At 45.4% G+C, this 19,066-nt stretch overlaps 1 protein-coding gene across 4 annotated transcripts in view; it reads left to right on the forward strand.

The window, feature by feature from the left end:
• Nucleotides 1-19,066, forward strand: part of LOC129696187 (transcriptional activator GLI3-like) — a 360,260-nt gene that overhangs the window by 202,718 nt on the left and 138,476 nt on the right. For all 4 annotated transcript variants that reach the window (XM_055633815.1, XM_055633813.1, XM_055633812.1 and 1 more), the window contains one exon: nt 11,954-12,059. In XM_055633815.1, coding sequence (XP_055489790.1) covers nt 11,954-12,059 — 106 coding nt within the window. The remainder of the gene's footprint in view (nt 1-11,953; nt 12,060-19,066) is intronic.

Consider the following 19,066-nt stretch of genomic DNA (forward strand, 5'->3'; position numbering starts at 1 on the left):
TCCGGCATAGTGAAGTAGGTGGGCTTTTATGATGATCTGGTAGTCTCTTGGTCACCATTACTGCAGATAGGTTGTTCTGCCAGATTTATTCATTTGCTTAGATTTAAAGGCTCCAATTGCCAAGGTGAGATTTAAATTCATTGTGGCCGATGAATCAGGCAGATCTGCTGTCCATATCCCTCTAATTAAGGTACTATTCTACCTTTAATAATAATAATAATAATAATAATAATAATAATAATAATAATAATAATAATAATAATAATAATATCTTATTATTGTCATTGCACATAAGTGCAACGAGATTTGGTTGCAGCTTCCATCCGATGTCATAACTTAAATCTATATTACTAAAAGTCTGTTCTTGACCGGTTTTGGCCATCTGTGCTGCGATTTCCAAGAGAACGCCACCACCTACGGCCGTCATTTTTAGCCACCTCACTCAGAGCCCCCCTCCGCCGTATGTGTACCGAGGATTTTTCCCGTCGATGAAAAATGACAGAGATATTAATGATTTTACAAAATTCCCCATTCTCTCTGCTGCCCTTGCTGGCGGCAGGGGGGAGGGACTATAAAACCAGGAAGTGGTGTGCCTCAATCAGTGTCTGCAAGCTGGAGGAAGGCAGAGGGTCACGTTTCTCTGAGCTGTGAATAACACTGAGCACATGTCTACTCAAATGTAAGTGTCCTTAGTGGTTCTAAAACGCTTGCAGAATGTGTCTATTGGTTCTAAAATGTTTGCAAAAAGTGTCTATTGGTTCTAAAATGTTTGCAAAAAGTGTCTCTTTTGGTTCTACAATGCTTGCAGAATGTGTTTTTTTTGGTTCTAAAATGTTTTTTTGGTTCTCCCCGCCTTTCCTCTCCCCCCCTCTCCACCCCTCTCTCCCCCTCTCCTCCCCCTCTCTCCTCTCCCCCCTCTCCCCCCTCTCCCCCTCTTCTCCTCCCCCCCTCTCCTCTTCTCCCCCTTTCCTCTCCTCTCTTCCCCTCTCCTCTCCTCTCCCCCCCTCTCTCTTTCTCTCTCTCTCTCTCTCTCCTCCTCCCCTCTCCTCTCCTCTCCTCTCCTCTCCTCCCTTCCCCTCTCCTCTTCTCCCTACTAATCTCCTCTCCCCTCCCCTCCCCCTCCACCCCCTCACCTCTCCTCTCCCCCCCTCCCTTCCCCTCTCCCCCCCTCCCCCTCTCCCCCCCCCCTCTCCCCCCTCTCTCCCTCTCCTCTCCCCCCCTCCCTCTCTCTCCCCCTCCTCTCTCCCCTCCCCCCCTCCTCCCCTAAACCCCCCTCTCTCCCCCCTCCCCTTCCCCCTCCCTCTCAGCACACCTTCCTCTCCCCCTCTTTCCCCTCTCTCCCCCTCTTTCCCCTCTCTCCCCCTCTTTCCCCTCTTTCCCCTCTTTCTAATATCATTTAGATTTAGATACCCCGAGATACCCTTTTCCCTCTAACAATTCTTACTCCATTTGGGATTCTGGGAGGTGAGGGAAGTGCTGTTTTATTTGTTATATGGTGTTGTATCAAACTCTGTTAAAGTCATAAAAAATAAACTAAACAAATTGCATCCATATTGCACCTTTATGGCAGAGAAACCAAAGTGTATTAAATACAATGAATTGCTTTTGAAGTGTGGCTATTGTTTAAGGGTAAGAAGCATAGAGGGGAATAGTGCAGCCTCCTCAAATACAGCTAAGAGATCAACGCAGAAAATAGAAAAGCTTCGAAGCTACTGGCTTAAAGCTAATCTTGCTTCACTCAACTGAGCAATTTTGGCGGTGCACAGATATGACAAAATGCCTCTTCGATACAAACAAACATTGCACTCGGTGGCAAAAAGATCCATCTGGTTTGATGTGCTTTGGAGTCCAGTTAGCATTAAAATCCTGGGAGAACTAATTCACAGAGTAAAATTGATTCTACTGCTGCTCCCCATTATTCTCGCTGTCTTCCATTTAGCATGTTAGTTTCCTGACAGTAGAGTACACAGCACTTAGCAGCTGGTTTGTGAAACCATCAGTCAGGAAATTGCATGATAAATAGCAGGTATGGAGGTTTAGTGGCATTTTGTTCTGCTTCAGCAGTTTCAGCCTGACTTTGGAAAAGTCATCATGTGGCATTTTGTCAAGGGCTGCAACAGAAGACGGTAACAGTACGGTAACTTATTACACAGACACTTGAGTTATGATGTTCTCCAGATGTATTGTTCATGTGTGAATAATAAGTCAGGGGATGGATAATTATCCTGGATCTAGTCATGCAGACCAATTCCAACCACACGGCTTTGTCCTAAGCAGACTATGCAGTAATGATGGACTGTCTCTGTATTGTGGCGAAAGGCTGTTGGAAGACAGGGCAAGAGATGAACGATTGCTCCAAGAGTTGAGTTCATTTATTTATGGTTGAGTTCTGATGGTAATGAAATTCATTGGTTTTGTTCCATTTGTGACAGTTAAAGTGCTTGTGTATGTGTACCAGCTTACCTTTGGATAGTTTTCTTTTTTTGTTGCAGAGTGTTCACTCAGCAGATTTTTAATATCACAAATGTTAGTGTTAAAGGTTCCCTCTGTTTGAATTATGTTTAGTTGGTGCATTGTAAACTATTGCTGAGTGAAATTCCCTCCTTTGTCTCAGGCCTCTGCCAATGTAACTGAAGCAGACCAGTTTGGGAATTCACAGTCCCAGTACTCCTGGAATAGTGCATATTATATGTGGATTCCATTTGGTGTTGAAGAAAAGTGTAAAGTGAAATAAAGAGGTGAACTAGATGTTGTTACAAACACTGCAAGGAAAGAATAAGAAGTGAAGTGGGGGCTCTATTCTCCTGCTACCTGCAGGTCAAGTAGGACCAGGTATCTTGATATTACTTCATCTATCGACTACGGTTAAGGTGCCTGTCCCACTTTCACGACCTAATTCACGACCTCTGCCGAGTTTGCCCTTGACTCGTACTCACAGCATGGTCGTCACAAGGTCATAGAAAGAAACATAGGACAGAAACATTATTTTACTAAATCATGGGTGCAGGGATATAGAAACATAGAAACATAGAAATTAGGTGCAGCCCTTCGATTCGGCCCTTCGAGCCTGCACCGCCATTCAATATGATCATGGCTGATCATCCAACTCAGTATCCCGTACCTGCCTTCTCTCCATACCCCCTGATCCCTTTAGCCACAAGGGCCACATCTAACTCCCTCTTAAATATAGCCAATGAACTGGCCTCAACTACCCTCTGTGGCAGAGAGTTCCAGAGATTCACCACTCTCTGTGTGAAAAAAGGTCGTAGGTAGGTCGTGATGCTAGTCGTAGGTCCTCGTGGCATCAAGTAGGTCGGGGCGTTTTTTCAACATGACGAAAAATGTTCACGAGTAAAAAAGGTGGTGAATTAGGTTGTGAAAGTGGAAAAGGCCCTTTAGGTTGCTGCTGTAGATTTGTTCACCAGCTGTTTATTCACATTCTCTCCTGCATGATTGATTCCATGAAGAGTCCTAATGTTGAAATGGATCAGAGGGGTTTTTCGTATTGTGGTAATAAACTCGCCACTCCAGTTCATAGGGGGTCGGGTAAAAATGACAAATGATTCTCAAGAGAATTATTTAAAGATCCAAAAGTTTGGGAAGAAATTTTAACACTGCATATGTGGCAGAAATAGAAATGGCAGGGTTAAATAAAATAATGCAGGGTGACACAGTGGCACAGTGGTAGAGTTGCTGCCTTACAGCACCAGAGACTTGGGTTCGATCCTGACTACGGGTGCTGTCTGTGTGGAGTTTGTACGTTCTCCCCGTGACCTGCGTGGGATTTCTCCGAGATCTTCGGTTTCCTCCCACACTCCAAAGGTGTACAGGTTTGTAGGTTAATTGGCTTGGTATAAATGTAAAGTGTGTGTAGGATGGTGTAATGGGCCTGTCCCACTTACGCGACTATTTCGGCGACTGCCGGCACCTGTCATAGGTCATTGCAGGTCGCCATTTTTAAAATACAGTGGTGACCAGAACAAGGTGCTGGCTCGAAGGGCCGAATGGACTCCTCCTGCACCTATTTTCTAAGGTACGACTCTTTGGGCGACTACTCACGATCATACAGGCTTCACCCCGCGACATGTCGCTGGTGTATTGCTCTTACGGTCGTGAATAGTGTCCTCAGTCGCCCAAGGAGTCGTAGTGTTTATCTGGTCGCCGCTGGATTTTTAACATGTTGAAAATGTTCAGCGACCTTTAACGACCTATGACGGGTGCCGGCAGTCGCTGAAATAGTCGCGTATGTGGGACAAGCCCATTAGTGTGTGGGAATTGCTGGTTGGTCGGTGTGGACTCAATGGGTCGAAGTATCTCTAAACTAAACTTGGCCTCTGCTTGCTTAAAATGCCTGGGTTTAGGAGTATGAGTCAGGTACTGTTTCCACTGTCACTAAGACCTGGATCCCATGCAGCCTGATAGTCAGTGGACAACCGCAGGACCATAGGATCACAGGATCGCATGCTGTTGTGAAATACTCATAGGTTGGTTTATAGTCTATTAATGTTGAGGAAGGAACTGCAGATGCTGGTTCACACTGAAGATAGACACAAAACGCTGGAGTAACTCAGCAGGTCGGGCAGCATCTCTGGAGAAAAGGAATAGGTGACATTTCCGGTCCAGACCCTTCTTCAGACTGGCAGTCACGGGAGACGGAAACTGGAGGTATGATAAGGTACAGAATGGCCATGGAGCCCATAGAGTCACTTGAAATTAGAGAAATTAATTTTCATACCAGTGGGCTGTAAGCTGCCCAAGCAAAATATGAGATGCTGTTCCTCCAATTTGCATGTGGCCTCACTCTGACAGTGGAGGTGGCCTTGGGCAGAAATGTCAGTGTGGGAATGGGAAGGGAAGTTGAAATGTTTGACAACCTGGAAATTGCGTAGGCCAGGGCGGACTGAGCGGAGATGTATCAGCTCCAGACAGCTGTGCGTACGCATGAAACTGGGCCCAACCATCGCGGCTCAACGCGATCTCGTGGCCGCGTAATTTGCGTGCCAAGGACACGTCAGTGGGACTGGCCCTTTAGGGTCCTTCGATAGGGACTGGTATTGCATCTTCTGCGATTGCAGGGGACAGTAGCTAGTTTGGGTGGGAAGGGATGAGTTAACAAGGGAGTTGCGGAGGGAACAGTCTTTGCGGAAAGCGGAAAAGGGTGGAGATGGGAAGATGTGACGTGATGGGATCCCGTTGCAGGTGGCCAACATGTTGGAGTATTATGTGCTGTATCCGACCGCTGATGGGGTGAAAGGTGAGTTCCAGGGGGACTCTGTCCCTGTTTTGACTTGGGGGAAGGGGGAGTAAGAGCGGAGCTGCGGGGTACCAAGGAGACCCGTGTGAGGGCCTCAGTTATGATGGAAGAGGGGAACTCCCATTCCGAAAGAATGAGGACATCTCAGATGTCTGATGGAACAATTCATCTTGGGTGCACATGCAGTGGAGATGGAGGAATTGGGAGTAGGGGATAAAGTCTATGCATGAGGAGGGTGGAAAAAAGTGCAGTCTAGATAGTTGTGGGAGTCAGTAGTTTGTAATAGACGTCAGTTTAGATAGCTGTGGGTGCTCTGTGATAGACTGGCGTATTTCATTGAACATCTACACTCATTACACATGATCTCCCGGTTGGCAAACATTTTAACTCGCCTTCCATTCTGACCTCGCTGCCCAGGGCCTCCTCCACTGTCAGTGTGAGGCACAATGCAAATTGAAGGAGCCGCATCTCATATTTCACTTGGGCAGCATACACCCCAGCGGTATGGACATTAATTTGTCTAATTTCAAATAACACTTCCATTCCCTGTCTCTCCATCCCTCCTGCACCCAAGTCGCCTGCGTTATCGCCTCCTCCATGGCCAACAATCGACCATTGTGTGCTCCTTGGCCATTGGTGCCTGCTCTGATTTGTTTTGCACCTTTTCGTACCTCTGGTTTCCCTCTCCTCTGACTCTAAGGAAGTGTCTCGACCCAAAATGTAACCTATTACTTTTCTCTAGAAATGCTGCCTGACCCGCTGAGTTACTCCAGCATTTTGTGTCTATTCATATACATGACCATATTGTGACCCTATTGTGATACCTTTGTGTGACCATATTGTGATAACTGTTTTGTTGTGAAGTGTTGATGGGGTTAAAGTTGGATGCAGGTCAGAGCTCCACCCTTTGCGCAAAGACTGTTCCCTCCACAACTCCCTGGTTAACTCATCCCTTCCCACCCAAACCACCTCCTCACTAGGTACTTTCCCCTACAACCGCAGAAGATGCAACATACTTCTCTTTCTTAGTACCATCAAAACCTGAGTCACTCCAGTATTTTGTGTCTTTTTGCGTAAACCAGCATCTGTAGTTCCTTATGTTCCCACTATTATCTGCTCCTTGTTTTTTCTTTGCTTCACCCAACCTTATTTTCTTATTTTCAGAAATAAAATACTTCCTTTCTATTGGCTTCATCCCATTCTCTAATATCAGGGTTAACTCATGATTTTCCAATTTTGCTCATCTCTTCCAAAAGTATTTGTGGAAAGTTAAATCCCATCATAGTCATTTTCCAAACACACCTTTGATGGAATTAGATTATACCGTTTTTCCCCCCGTATTAGGCCCATTAATCACGATCCCCTGGCATGCTTTAAGATAATTATTTAAAAGCAATAAAAACATGCTTGGATATGAGGATGAATCCTAGAGGCTGGCAAGGTTGGCATTCATAGCATCTAGCCTACACTATGTAGACTGAATGGCGCCCATCTGGTCTGCACTGTGCTCTGCTATTCCTGGGACATTAAGAATGTTTTTTAGTTGAAGTATTGATTTTTGTTAATGGCAGCTAACTGTTTAGAATCATGTCCTGTCAGCCTTGCACTTAGTTATCTTTTTGTGCCCAGTAAGTTCCAGTAAGTCCTTATTCAGGAAAAAGTTTATGGTACTTCTCAGCATGAATAGAGTGGGAAGTCCAGTAATGGCTCGCTAGAAGCTCATCCGCCCTTTGACAGGCCTTGTTTTTGGTCCTGCTGGGGGTCCATAGCCCCTTCTCCTCACCTGGCAAGCCAGGTGGGGGAGACGGTTTAGTCGCCGACTATCCGATCGTGGAGCAGGTAGCACGGAATTACATGGTACCCGTGGCGGGGGGAACTCCCCCCCGACCTGACCTGTTATGACAAGATTTCAAATTACCAATAAAATTAATTGATAATTTTCAGACAAGTGAATTTTTTGTTGATTGTTTGGTTAGATTGTGCAACCTAAATGAGATTCAAAAGCAATTTTTAGTGATGTCCAGTGATTTGATCTACGCTTTCTCTCCAGATAATTTATTTTAATTTATGCTGCGCTGACCAGCGATCCCCGCACATTAACACTATCCCGCACACACTGGGGACAATTTACATTTATACCAAGCCAGTTAAACTACAAACCTGTACGTCTTTGGAGTATGGGAGGAAACTGGAGCACCCGGAGAAAATCCACACGGGTCACGGGAGGGACGTACAAACTCCGTACAGACAGCACCCGCAGTCAGGATCGAAGCCAGGTCCCTGGCGCTGTAAAGGCAGCAACTGTGCCGCTGCACCACCGTGCCACACATTTTTTACAACTTGACTATGAACAAAAAGCTATTGCCACCTCTATTGCAAAGGTGTAAATGTAATAGTTTATACTTTGTTACCATTTAACTGGCAGACTATAGGACAGGAGGCATATTTGAATTATTTTACTATTATATCTATCATGGGACTGACACTGGATATAGAAACATAGAAAATAGGTGCAGGAGTAGGCCATTCAGCCCTTCGAGCCTGCACCACCATTCAATATGATCATGGCTGATCATCCAACTCAGTATCCCATCCCTGCCTTCTCTCCATACCCCCTGATCCCTTTAGTCACAAGGGCCACATCTAACTCCCTCTTAAATATAGCCAATGAACTGGCCTCAACTACCTTCTGTGGCAGAGAATTCCACAGATTCACCTTTCTCTGTGTAAAAAATGATTTTCTCATCACGGTCCTAAAATACTTCCCTCTTATCCTTAAACTGTGACCCATTGTCCTGCTTACCCAACATCGGGAATAATCTTCCTGCATCTCGCCTGTCCAACCCCTTAAGAATTTTGTAAGTTTCTATAAGATCCCTCCTCAATCTTCTAAATTCTAGCGAGTACAAGCCAAGTCTATCCAGTCTTTCTTCATATGAAAGACCTGCCATCCCAGGAATCAGTCTGGTGAACCTTCTCTGTACTCCCTCTATGGCAAGAATGTCTTTCCTCAGATTAGGAGACCAAAACTGTACGCAATACTCCAGGTGTGGTCTCACCAAGACCCTGTACAACTGCAGTAGAATCCCCTGCTCTTATACTCAAATCCTTTTGCTATGAATGCTAACATACCATTTGCTTTATTCACTGCCTGCTGCACCTGCATGCCTACTTTCAATGACTGGTGTACCATGACACCTAGGTCTCGTTGCATCTCCCCTTTTCCTAATCGGCCACCATTCAGATAATAGTCTACTTTCCTGTTTTTGCCACCAAAGTGGATAACCTCACATTTATCCACATTATACTGCATCTGCCATGCATTTGCCCATCACCCAACCTATCCAAGTCACCTTGCAGCCTCCTAGCATCCTCCTCACAGCTAACACTGCCTCCCCAGCCTCGTGTCATCCGCAAACTTGGAGATATTGCCTTCAATTCCCTCATCCAGATCATTAATATATATTGTAAATAGCTGGGGTTCCAGCACTGAGCTTTGCGGTACCCCGCTAGTCACTGCCTGCCATTCTCAAAAGGGCCCGTTTACTCATACTCTTTGCTTCCTGTCTGCTAGCCAGTTCTCTATCCACATCAATACTGAACTCCCAGTACTGTGTGCTTTAAGTTTGCATACTAATCTCTTATGTGAGACCTTGTCGAAAGCCTTCTGAAAGTCAGATATAACATATCTACTGGTTCTCCCTTATCCACTCTACTAGTTACATCCTCGAAAAATTCAATAAGATTCGTCAGACATGATTTACCTTTCGTAAATCCACGCTGACTTTGTCCAATGATTTCACCACTTTCCAAATGTGCTGCTATCCCATCTTTAATAACTGACTCTAGCAGTTTCCCCCACTACCGATGTTAGACTAACTGGTCTGTAATTCCCCGTTTTCTCTCTCCCTCCCTTTTTAAAAAGTGGGGTTACATTAGCTACCCTCCAGTCCTCAGGAACTACTCCAGAATCTAAAGAGTTTTGAAAAATTATCACTAATGCATCCACTATTATGCATCCACTGTTCTTTTCTCAGTTACTAATCCATTTTAGAATCTTTTATGCAAAGGAGTGATGGAATTGATTTTTAAGCCCCTGAATATGCAAAATATCTACAGCCAATGAAGTTGTTGTAAAATCCAGTCGCTGTTAGACCTTTGCAATTACAAAAGCCACTTTGAAAGGAACATACTCCCTCAAACAATAATGAAACGATGATTGGATGGGTACCTTGATAGGAAGGATTTGGAGGGATATGGACCAAATGCAGGCAGATGGGACTAGCGTAGGTGGGGCATCTTGGTTGTCATTGACAAGATGGGCCAGAGCCTAGTTCCATGCTGTACAACTCTATGACTCGTTATACGGGTTGAGGGGTAGAAAATTGCTGGGACATCAGATCAACTCCCCCTGTTCGACTCCAAAATAGTGCATGAGATAATTTATAATACGTCACAAGAACACTTCCTTGATAATCATCAGCACAGGAGCACCACGAGGCTGTGTGCTCACACCCTTGCTCTACTCATTCTATACCCTTGACTGTGTAGCCAGACAGAATTTCAATGCCGGCTTTACATTTCTCAATGATGCCACTGTTGTTGGTCGATTAATGGGTAATTACAAATCAGAGTACAGGAGGGAGATTGAAAATCTGCTTGAATGGTGCGGGAGCAACAATCCTGCTGTCAACGCAAGCAAGACCAAGGAGCTGATTGTTGACTTTACATGGGGAAAGCCAAGGATCCTAGAACCTCTCTTCATCGATGGAGAGAGTAAACCAACTTCAAGTTCCTGGGCATGCATATTTCTGAGACCCAACACATTGATCAATCATTAATTGTATTGTATTGTATTCAATTTATTGTCATTGACTCAGTTAGAGACAACAAAATGAATTTCCCTTACAGGCAGTATCATAAAAATAAATAAATAATAATGAATAATAAAACATATTAAAAATAAAATAGAATCTTAAAAAAAGCACAAACACAGAAGTCCACGACACAACACAACACAGTGGCACCAAGGTGAAAGAAGGCACCATTGTCCAGCCAGCCTCCCCTCCGATCTTCCCAGTTGTTCCCCGTGGTTGGGGCCTTCCGAGCACCCGCAGTCGCCGCCCTGGGTGGCCCGATGCCCAGACCCTCATGCCGGGCCGATGGAATGCCGACGCCGAACCCCGACGGTGAACATCCTCCTCAGCGGCCCGGACCTCCCGATCAGCCGCCTCCCACCGTAGTCCGCAGCTCCCGGTTCCGCAGGCCGAGCCGGGCAGAGTCGCAGGACCCCGCGTTGTTGGTCAGCGCCGCCCGCGATGGGAGCCCGCAAACCGCAGCTCCATGATGTCGGTGCCGCAGGCCCAGCACTCCGGGCTCCAGACGGCGATCCCCGGTAAGGCATCGCCAGCCCCGCGATGTTTCAGCGCTGCCCGCCGCTGCTGGAGCTCTGGTCGATCCTGGCAGGAAAGGCCGTGCCAATCCAGTAGGTAGGCCGCTGGGGAGGGGGGGGGCGAGGACGCGACTCGAATAATAGTCGCGTCCTCTCCAGGAAGCGACTGAAGGATGGTATCCCCCTTACCGTGCCCTCTTCCCCCACATTAAAACATAAAAAAAAACATCCAAAAAAACACTTCAACATGACAAAAAAAACAACACGATACCGGGCTGTAGGTGGAGGTAGCTGGCACCAGCGCCACCGGAAGTACAATATCGCCACCGGAAGTAAGAAAGCTTACCAACACCTCTACTTCTTTGGAAGATTCAGGAGAGTAAGGTATGTCGACGTATGTTGGTGACTCGAATTGACTTGACTATACGATAGAGAGCATATTGGTCGATTGCATCATGGCCTGGTTCGGCAACTCGAATGTCCAGGAATGAAGATTACAGTGAATGGTGGACACTGCCTGGTCCATCACAGATACTGACTACCCCATCATCGAAGGGATCGATAGGAGGCACAGCCTCAAAAAGGCAGCCAATATCATCAAAGACCCACACACCCTTGGTCATGCCCTCATTTCACTCTTACCATTTGGAACAAGGTTCAGGAGTTTGAAAACCATGGCCACCAGGTTCATGAATAGCTTCTTACAAACACCCATCAGGCTCTTGAATACTATGCAACACTAACAGCAAATATGGACCATGGATTGTCTTTGGTTGCACTAAAGACTCTGGGTTTTTTGTGCACTAATATTGAGGCTACTGATTAATTGTTTTTTTGACTGTATATTATCATGCGTATTGTGTTTACAGGCCTGTTATGATGCTGCTGCAAGTAAGAATTTCATTGTTCCGTTGTCAGGACATTAGACAATTAAACACTCTTGACGATATTTATCTGAGTAGTCAGATGAGACCTCTTCTTAAAAGGCAGCACCATCAGCAGGTCAAGTTTGCATTGAATAATGGACTCATACTCAACTCCCTGGTGTAGACTTTGAGTCCTAAACATATTCACTCTGAGGTCAAGGTACCGCGACTTTGTCAATCAAATTGGAAAAAAAAAGGTACTTCGTGTAAAATGATATTAGGTGATATTTTTAATATAAAGAAGTGTTGATCTTGTTCTAAAATATATTTGCCAAATGTAATGCAGGCTTGCTGACAAAATCCCATGCAACCCTGTGATGGTTAAATGAGCTTTGAGATTTGCCTCTGGATTTTCAGCCTCTTTTTTAATTCACTTTACAGCTCCACACCCCCTTTTCCCGTCCTTCCATCCACCTGTTCCAATTGATGCCAGACATCACGAAGGACGTTACCACTATGACCCAACACCTCTTGCCCCGCTGCACCTGTAAGTATGATTCCTCATTGTACTACTGATTAGTCTCGGTGAACTAAAACATACCATCAAATGTATGTGATTAATTATTTATATGGTCCAGTCAAATAAGATTATGTGTACGCAATTTAAAACAAAAAAGCAAATAGTACGCTTTACTTCTGTATCAGAGTTTGTTTTTAAAAATTAGCCTTGATTCTTTGCTATGAGACTATAAGTGAATTGTCTTATTATTCTACAAATAACATTTGTACCAATTGTTTCACAGTAAGAAACTTGGCATTCACAGACAGGGAAGGGTATGATGAGTTGTTACTTTATTATAGAGCATGCTAACAAGAAGTTGTAGTTTGACCATTTAGGAATGTGAATCTTTGAATACTTTAATTAGATACATTCCTGCAAAAATCCTCTCTGGCACCAATAAATGACTTTTACAAAATATATATTCTACTGATTTTCCCCTCTTCCTTGATTTCCGTTTCTGTATACTTGACATCTAAATATTACTAAAAGTCTGATCTTGACCACTTCCTGTTGTTCTGTATATTGATTTTTTTAAAAAAACGCTGCCACTTGCGGCTGTGATTTTTTGGCCATTTTACTCAGAGTCCCCCTCCGCTGCGCAGGACAAGAGGGTTTTTCGCATTGATGAAAAATAAGAGTTATTAGTTTTTTAAAAATGTTGAGATTCTCTCTCCTGAAGGCCACGCCCCTTCCAGATGGACTATAAAGCCCGGAAGTGTTGAGTGCCTCAGTCAGTCTCTGCAAGATGGGGGAGGGAGATGGTTACGTCTCTCAGTCTGAGCTGTGAATAACACTAAACACATGTCGACTAAACAGTGGTTTTACTGACCTGTCAGTGCCCTTAATGTGGTTTGAAAATATAGTTTGGAAATGCTAAAGCTGCGTTGCTTTGGTTTGGAAATGCTAAAGCTGTGTTGCCGTTGGTTTGGAAATGCTAAAGCTGTGTTGCCTTTGGTTTGGAAATGCTTGTTGCCTAATTAAAGTTGCCTTGCCTAATTAAAGTTGCCTTGCTTAATTAAAGTTGTCTTGCCTAATTAAAGTTGCCTTGCCTAATTAAAGTTGCCTTGCCTTCTATATAATTAAAAGTCTAATCTTGACCACTTCCTGTTTGCGCTTTATATTGATTTAAGAAAAATTGCTACCACGTACGGCTGTGATTTTTTTGGCCATCTTACTCAGAGCCCCCCTCATCAGGTGCCGAGGATTTTTTCCATCGATGAAAAATAAAAAAATTATTAGGGTTTAAAAAATGTTGAGATTCTCTCTCCTGTCAATCACGCCATGAAGGCCATGCCCCTTCTGGTGGGAGGGACTATAAAACCCAGAAGAGTGGGCGTGGCTCAGTTTCTGCAAGGTGGAGGAGGCACAGGTCGTGACTCGCTGTCTTTTGTGGCCTTGCACTCTGCTTGAAATGGTATGAAACTGCACTTGAATTTGGTGGCCTTGCGCCCTGCTTGAAGTGGAATTTCAAGGAATAGCTATGAGTCAACTGCCAGCCCACCAGCCGTGAGTGAGTAAGCAGCCAGCACAACAGGCTTGAGTGACTGAGCCGCCATCTGAAGAATCCATTCGGCCCACAATGTCCATACTAGCCCTCTGGAAACCAGTCCCTTCAGCCCACAACGCCTGTACTAGCCCCTCCCCCCACCCCCACTGGCCACCAATATTGGAATTGGTGTGGAGGTGGAATATTGAGTTGGGGGACCAGCCCTCCCGTGTGATGCTGGGCACAACGGGTCACACTTAGTCTAGTTGAATTCTATATTCTAGTTTACACTTGCTTTAGACTGAAATCTTTGAGATGATAGCACAGAGAGTTGATGAAGGCAGAGCAAGATATCATGTGGCAAGATGATAAAAAACGTAAAATCCCATGGGATCCCTACATTTTCCCTCATCCCCCAGCACTCCTTTCCCTTGCTCTTCACCCTCCCTCTTCTTTCCCCTCTCCTCCTCCCCTCCCCCAATCCCTCCCACACTTCTCCCTCCCTCTCCCCTACCCTCAGTCACTCTCTCCTCCCTCCATAACTCCTCTCTCCTCGCTATCCCCTATTTTGGTGTGTGTGCTTTATGAAAATAAGCATGCAGGTACAGCAGGCAGTCAAGAAAGCGAATGGCATGTTGGCCTTTATAACAAGAGGAATCGAATATAGGAGCAAAGAGGTCCTTCTGCATTTGTACGGAGCACTAGTGAGACCACACTTTGAGTATTGTGCACAGTTTTGGTCCCCTAATTTGAGGAAAGACATTCTTACTATTGAGGGAGTGCAGCGTAGGTTTACAAGGTTAATTCCCGGGATGGCAGGATTGTCATAAGCTGAGAGAATGGAGCAGCTGGGCTTGTACACTCTTGAGTTTAGAAGAATGAGAGAGAATCTCATTGAAACATATAAGATTGTTAAGGGCTTGGACACGCTAGAGGCAGGAAACATGTTCCCGATGTTAGGGGAGTCCAGAACCAGGGGCCACAGTTTAAGAATAAGGAGTAAGCCATTTAGAACGCAGACGAGGAAACACATTTTCTCACAGAGAGTGGTGAGTTTGTGGAATTCTCTGCCTCAGAAGGTGGTGGAGGCAGGTTATTCGGATGCTTTCAAGAGAGAGCTAGATGGGGCTCTTAAAAATAGTGGAGTCAGGGGATATGGGGAGAAGGCAGGAACGGGGTACTGATTGGGGATGATCCGCCATGATCACATTGAATGGCGGTCCTGGCTCGAAGGGCCAAATGGCCTACTCCTGCACCTATTGTCTATTAACATCGTTCCTTACAATGCTATGTACGACAGTGATCGCAACTTCTACTGAAGTGTGGATGGCCGTTGGCTCGCTAGAATCTCATCCATGGAAATTCCATGTTTCCATCAAGGTCATAGAGTAAACAATAATTACACGAAGTACAACAATAAATACAACATAAATAAAACAGCAGAAGGGTGCATTCTTAACGTGGGAAAAACTAAGGAGATGGTGGTTGACTTCAGGAGGGCGGGGAAACAACACCATACACCTCTGCACATCGACGGAGCTGATGTGGAAAGGGTCAGCAGCATGAAGTTCCTAGGACTACATCTGTCTGATGACCTGACGTCCACGGCCAACACCACAGCTCTGGTCAAGAGAGCCCAGCAGCGACTTCACCCTCTCCGAAGACACGTGGCCTCCCCACTACAAACGGACTTTTTATAGGGGGACTGTCGGAGCACATTGACCTACGGTTTAGCTCAAGGCCGACTACCAACTAGACAGGATATGAAGACCGCCAGCAGGATTATTGGTGCTCCACTCCCCTTCCTGCTGGACATATACAGGAAGAGATGTATCAGCAGAGCCATCTCCATCATCAAAACCCCTACCACCCATCGCATGAACATTTTTCTCCATCCTGCCATCTGGGAAGAGGTACAGGAGCATTAGCTAAACCAGCAGGATGCTCCTAATTGTCCCACAGGCTATAAGACTGCTAAATGGACTTTGCCCCCTGCCAAGTATTGCGCACAAACCCCCAACCTGGACACACTGCAGCAGAGCCACTGTTGTGCCGCTGCCGGTCGGAACACCTGTTGAATGTTTAGTAGAGCGTTAAATTTGTTCATGATACATGTATTTTTATTTCTATTTATTTTTAATGCACACTGAATGGACACTGGTTAAGCAACGTTTTTTTGTTTCCTCTGGGTATGCGAATACTCAGGAAATGACAATAAAGATATACAATACCTAGGTGCTGTCTAAGGAGTCTTGGTGAGTTGCTGCAGTGCATGCTGTAGATGGTGTAAGCTGCTGTTACAATGCATCAGTGGATGTGGATGGCTTGCTCTGAGCTGCTATGTCCTGTGTAGTGTCAAGTTTCTTAAGCGTTGCTCAAAGTGCATTCCTTCATATAAAGGGGGAGTAATTTTTTCACACGACTGATCATTCCATCATACTCCTGATATGAGTATTGTTGGTGGTGGGCACACTTTGGTGAATTAGGAGGCGAGTTTGTTTAGTTTAGTTTGGAGATGCAGTGTGGAAGCAGCCCATTCGGCCCACCGAGTCTGCACCGAACAGCAATCCCCGTACACTAGCACTATCCTACACACACTAGGGACAATTTATAATCTTTACCAAAGTCAATTAACCTACGAACTTGTGCATCTTTGGATTGTGGGAGGAAACAGGAGCACCTGGTGAAAACCCATGCGATGCCTGGGAGAATGTACAAACTCCGTACAGACAGCGCCCGTAGTCGGGATCGAACCCGAGTCTCTGGTGCTGTAATGCAGCAACTCTACCGCTGCGCCACCGTGCTGGCCCTTACTCGCTGCAGGATTTCTAGACTCTAACCTGCACCTGTGGTCACATTGGGTTTTACTCCAGTTGATTTTCTGGTCAATGGTAAACCCCAGGATATCAATCATGGTGGATTCAGTAATTGTAATGTTGATTAACATCAGGAGATGGTGAGTTGGATTTTCTCTTGGTGAATGTACGGAAAACCCACGCAGTCACAGGGAAAACGTGCAAACTCCGCACTGACAGCACTTGAACCTGTGAGGCAGCAGCTCTACTGCTGTGCCACTCTGCCATCTGTTCAATTGTGGGCTATTGGGTTCATCTATGGCAACCAAGTTTTAGTTTTTAACTGTGCAGTGTGACGAGCCCCACAGTGCCTGCGGTCATTAATAGATATGGCTTAAGATAAACAAGCTGGTACTGTTCATGGCAAGGTGCTAGCCTCAGTCTGAAGAAGGCTCTCCCATTCCTTCGCTCCAGAGATGCTGCCTTTCTCCAGCTGAGTTTCTCCAGATTTTTTTGTCTATCCAAGTATTAATCAAAATGGATTATAGATACTCAGATTTATAACAGAAACATAAATGAAACCAACTGTTTAAGAAAGAACTGCAGATGCTCGAAAAATCGAAGGTAGACAAAAATGCTGGAGAAACTCAGCGGGTGAGGCAGCATCTAATGAGAGAAGGAATAGGTGACGTTTTTGGTCGAGACCCTTCTTCAGACTGATGTCGGGGGGGTGGGAAAAATAAAGGAAGAAGCGGAGCCAGTGGGCTTTTGGGACAGCAGGGAAGAGGAGGGGAAAGAGGGAGAAGGCAAGGACTACCTGAAATTGGAGGTCAATGTTCATACCGCTAGAGTGTAAACTACCCAAGCAAAATATGAGGTGCTGTTCCTCCAATTTGCGCTGGGCCTCGCTCTGGCAATGGCAGAGGCCAAGGACAGAAAGGTCAGATTCGGAATGGGAGGGAATGTTGAAGTGCTGAGCCACCGGGAGATCAGGTTGGTTAATGCGAACTGAGCGGAGGCGTTGGGCGAAGCGATTGCCAAACATGTACTTGGTCTCACCGATGTAGATCAGTTGATATCGAGAACAGCGAATGCAGCAGATGAGGTTGGAGGAGGTGCAGGTGAACCTTTGCCGCACCTGGAAAGACTGCTTGGGTCCTTGGATGGAGTCGAAGGGGGAGGTAAAGTGACAAGTGTAGCATTTCCTGCAGTTGCAAGGGAAAGTACTGGGGACGGGGTGGTTTGGGTGGGAAGGGACGAATTGACCAGGGACTTACGGAGGGAGCGGTCTCTGTGGAAAGCAGAAAGGGGAGGAGATGGGAAGATGTGGCCAGTGGTGGGATCCCGTTGGAAGTGGTGAAAATGTTGGAGGATTATATGTTGTATGCGACAGCTGTTAGGGTGGAAGGTGAGGACATGGGGGACTCTGTCCTTGTTATGTGGGGAGTGAGAGTGGAGCTGCAAAATATAGAGGAGACCCTGGTGAGAGCCTCATCTATAATAGAAGAGGGGAACCCCCGTTCCCTAAAGAATGAGGACATCTCCGATGCCCTGGTCTGGAACACCTCATCCTGGGTGCAGATGCAGCGTAGACGGAGGAATTGGGAGTAGGGGATGGAGTCCTTACAGGAAGCAGGGTGGGAAGAAGTGTAGTGCAGTTAGCCATGGGAGTCAGTGGGTTCATAGTAGATGTCGGTCAGTACTCTGTTACCTGCGATGGAGATAGTGAGGTCTAGAAACGGTAGGGAGATGTCGGAAATGGTCCAGGTGAATTTGAGTGCCAGTTGGAAGTTAGTGGTGAATTGAATCTGATCATTTTCACATATCAGTTTTATCCAGAATATATATTATACGATTACAAATCTGTGAATGTTGGGATTAGTGTCAGTTAGGTGCTGGAAGTTTGCCAACCGTGCAATACAGTAGTAGATGTGGATCAATTAGTAATGTTTTCTAGCAGGTTGAATCATTATGGATTCACCATACATCAATGTTTGAGTGGGTAGCATTTAGGCTGTCATTTTGTTGCTATACCTGGAGAGCACTGCACTGTCAGAGGAGACCACCTTGAGATGAGACATTAAATCAAGATGTCATCTGCCTGTACAAGCAGACATAAAACACTGCAATGCAACAGTCGTAAACTATGCACATATCACATAATATCAACTAAAGGCTTATTAACTAATTCTTTGATTTTTCCATGGGATCTTTCACTGTGCAATGTGACAGACAGTCGAGATTACAGTACCTGCAGTAATTAATAGATATAGCTTAAGATAAACAAGCTGGTACTACTCATTGCATGTTTTTTTGAAGGAACTACAGATGCTGGTTTAAACCGAATTAGACATAAAAAGCTGGAGGAACTCAGTGGGGCAGTCAGCATCTCCGGAGAGAAGGAATAGGTCGGGACTCTTCTTCAGATTGAGAGTAGTTAGGGGAAACCCTGACTCTCAGTCTGAAGAAGGATCTCGACCCGAAACATCACCCATTCCTTCTCTCCAGAGATGCTGACCGTTTATAGCATGGTATAATGGCACTGTATTTAATGAGGGGAAACAAATATGTAGTCATTGCAAAAAAAAAAAAAAAAATTTGTTATGAAGCCCTTTTGGGGTATTATAGAATGTTGTGTCAAATAAATTGTACTAAACCACTTAATTCTGCACTCTTCACCACTCATTTAAAATTGCTGGTCCTTGTGGGGG

The sequence above is a fragment of the Leucoraja erinacea genome, chromosome 4 (genome assembly GCF_028641065.1).
Source record: "Leucoraja erinacea ecotype New England chromosome 4, Leri_hhj_1, whole genome shotgun sequence".
NCBI lineage: Eukaryota > Metazoa > Chordata > Chondrichthyes > Rajiformes > Rajidae > Leucoraja > Leucoraja erinaceus.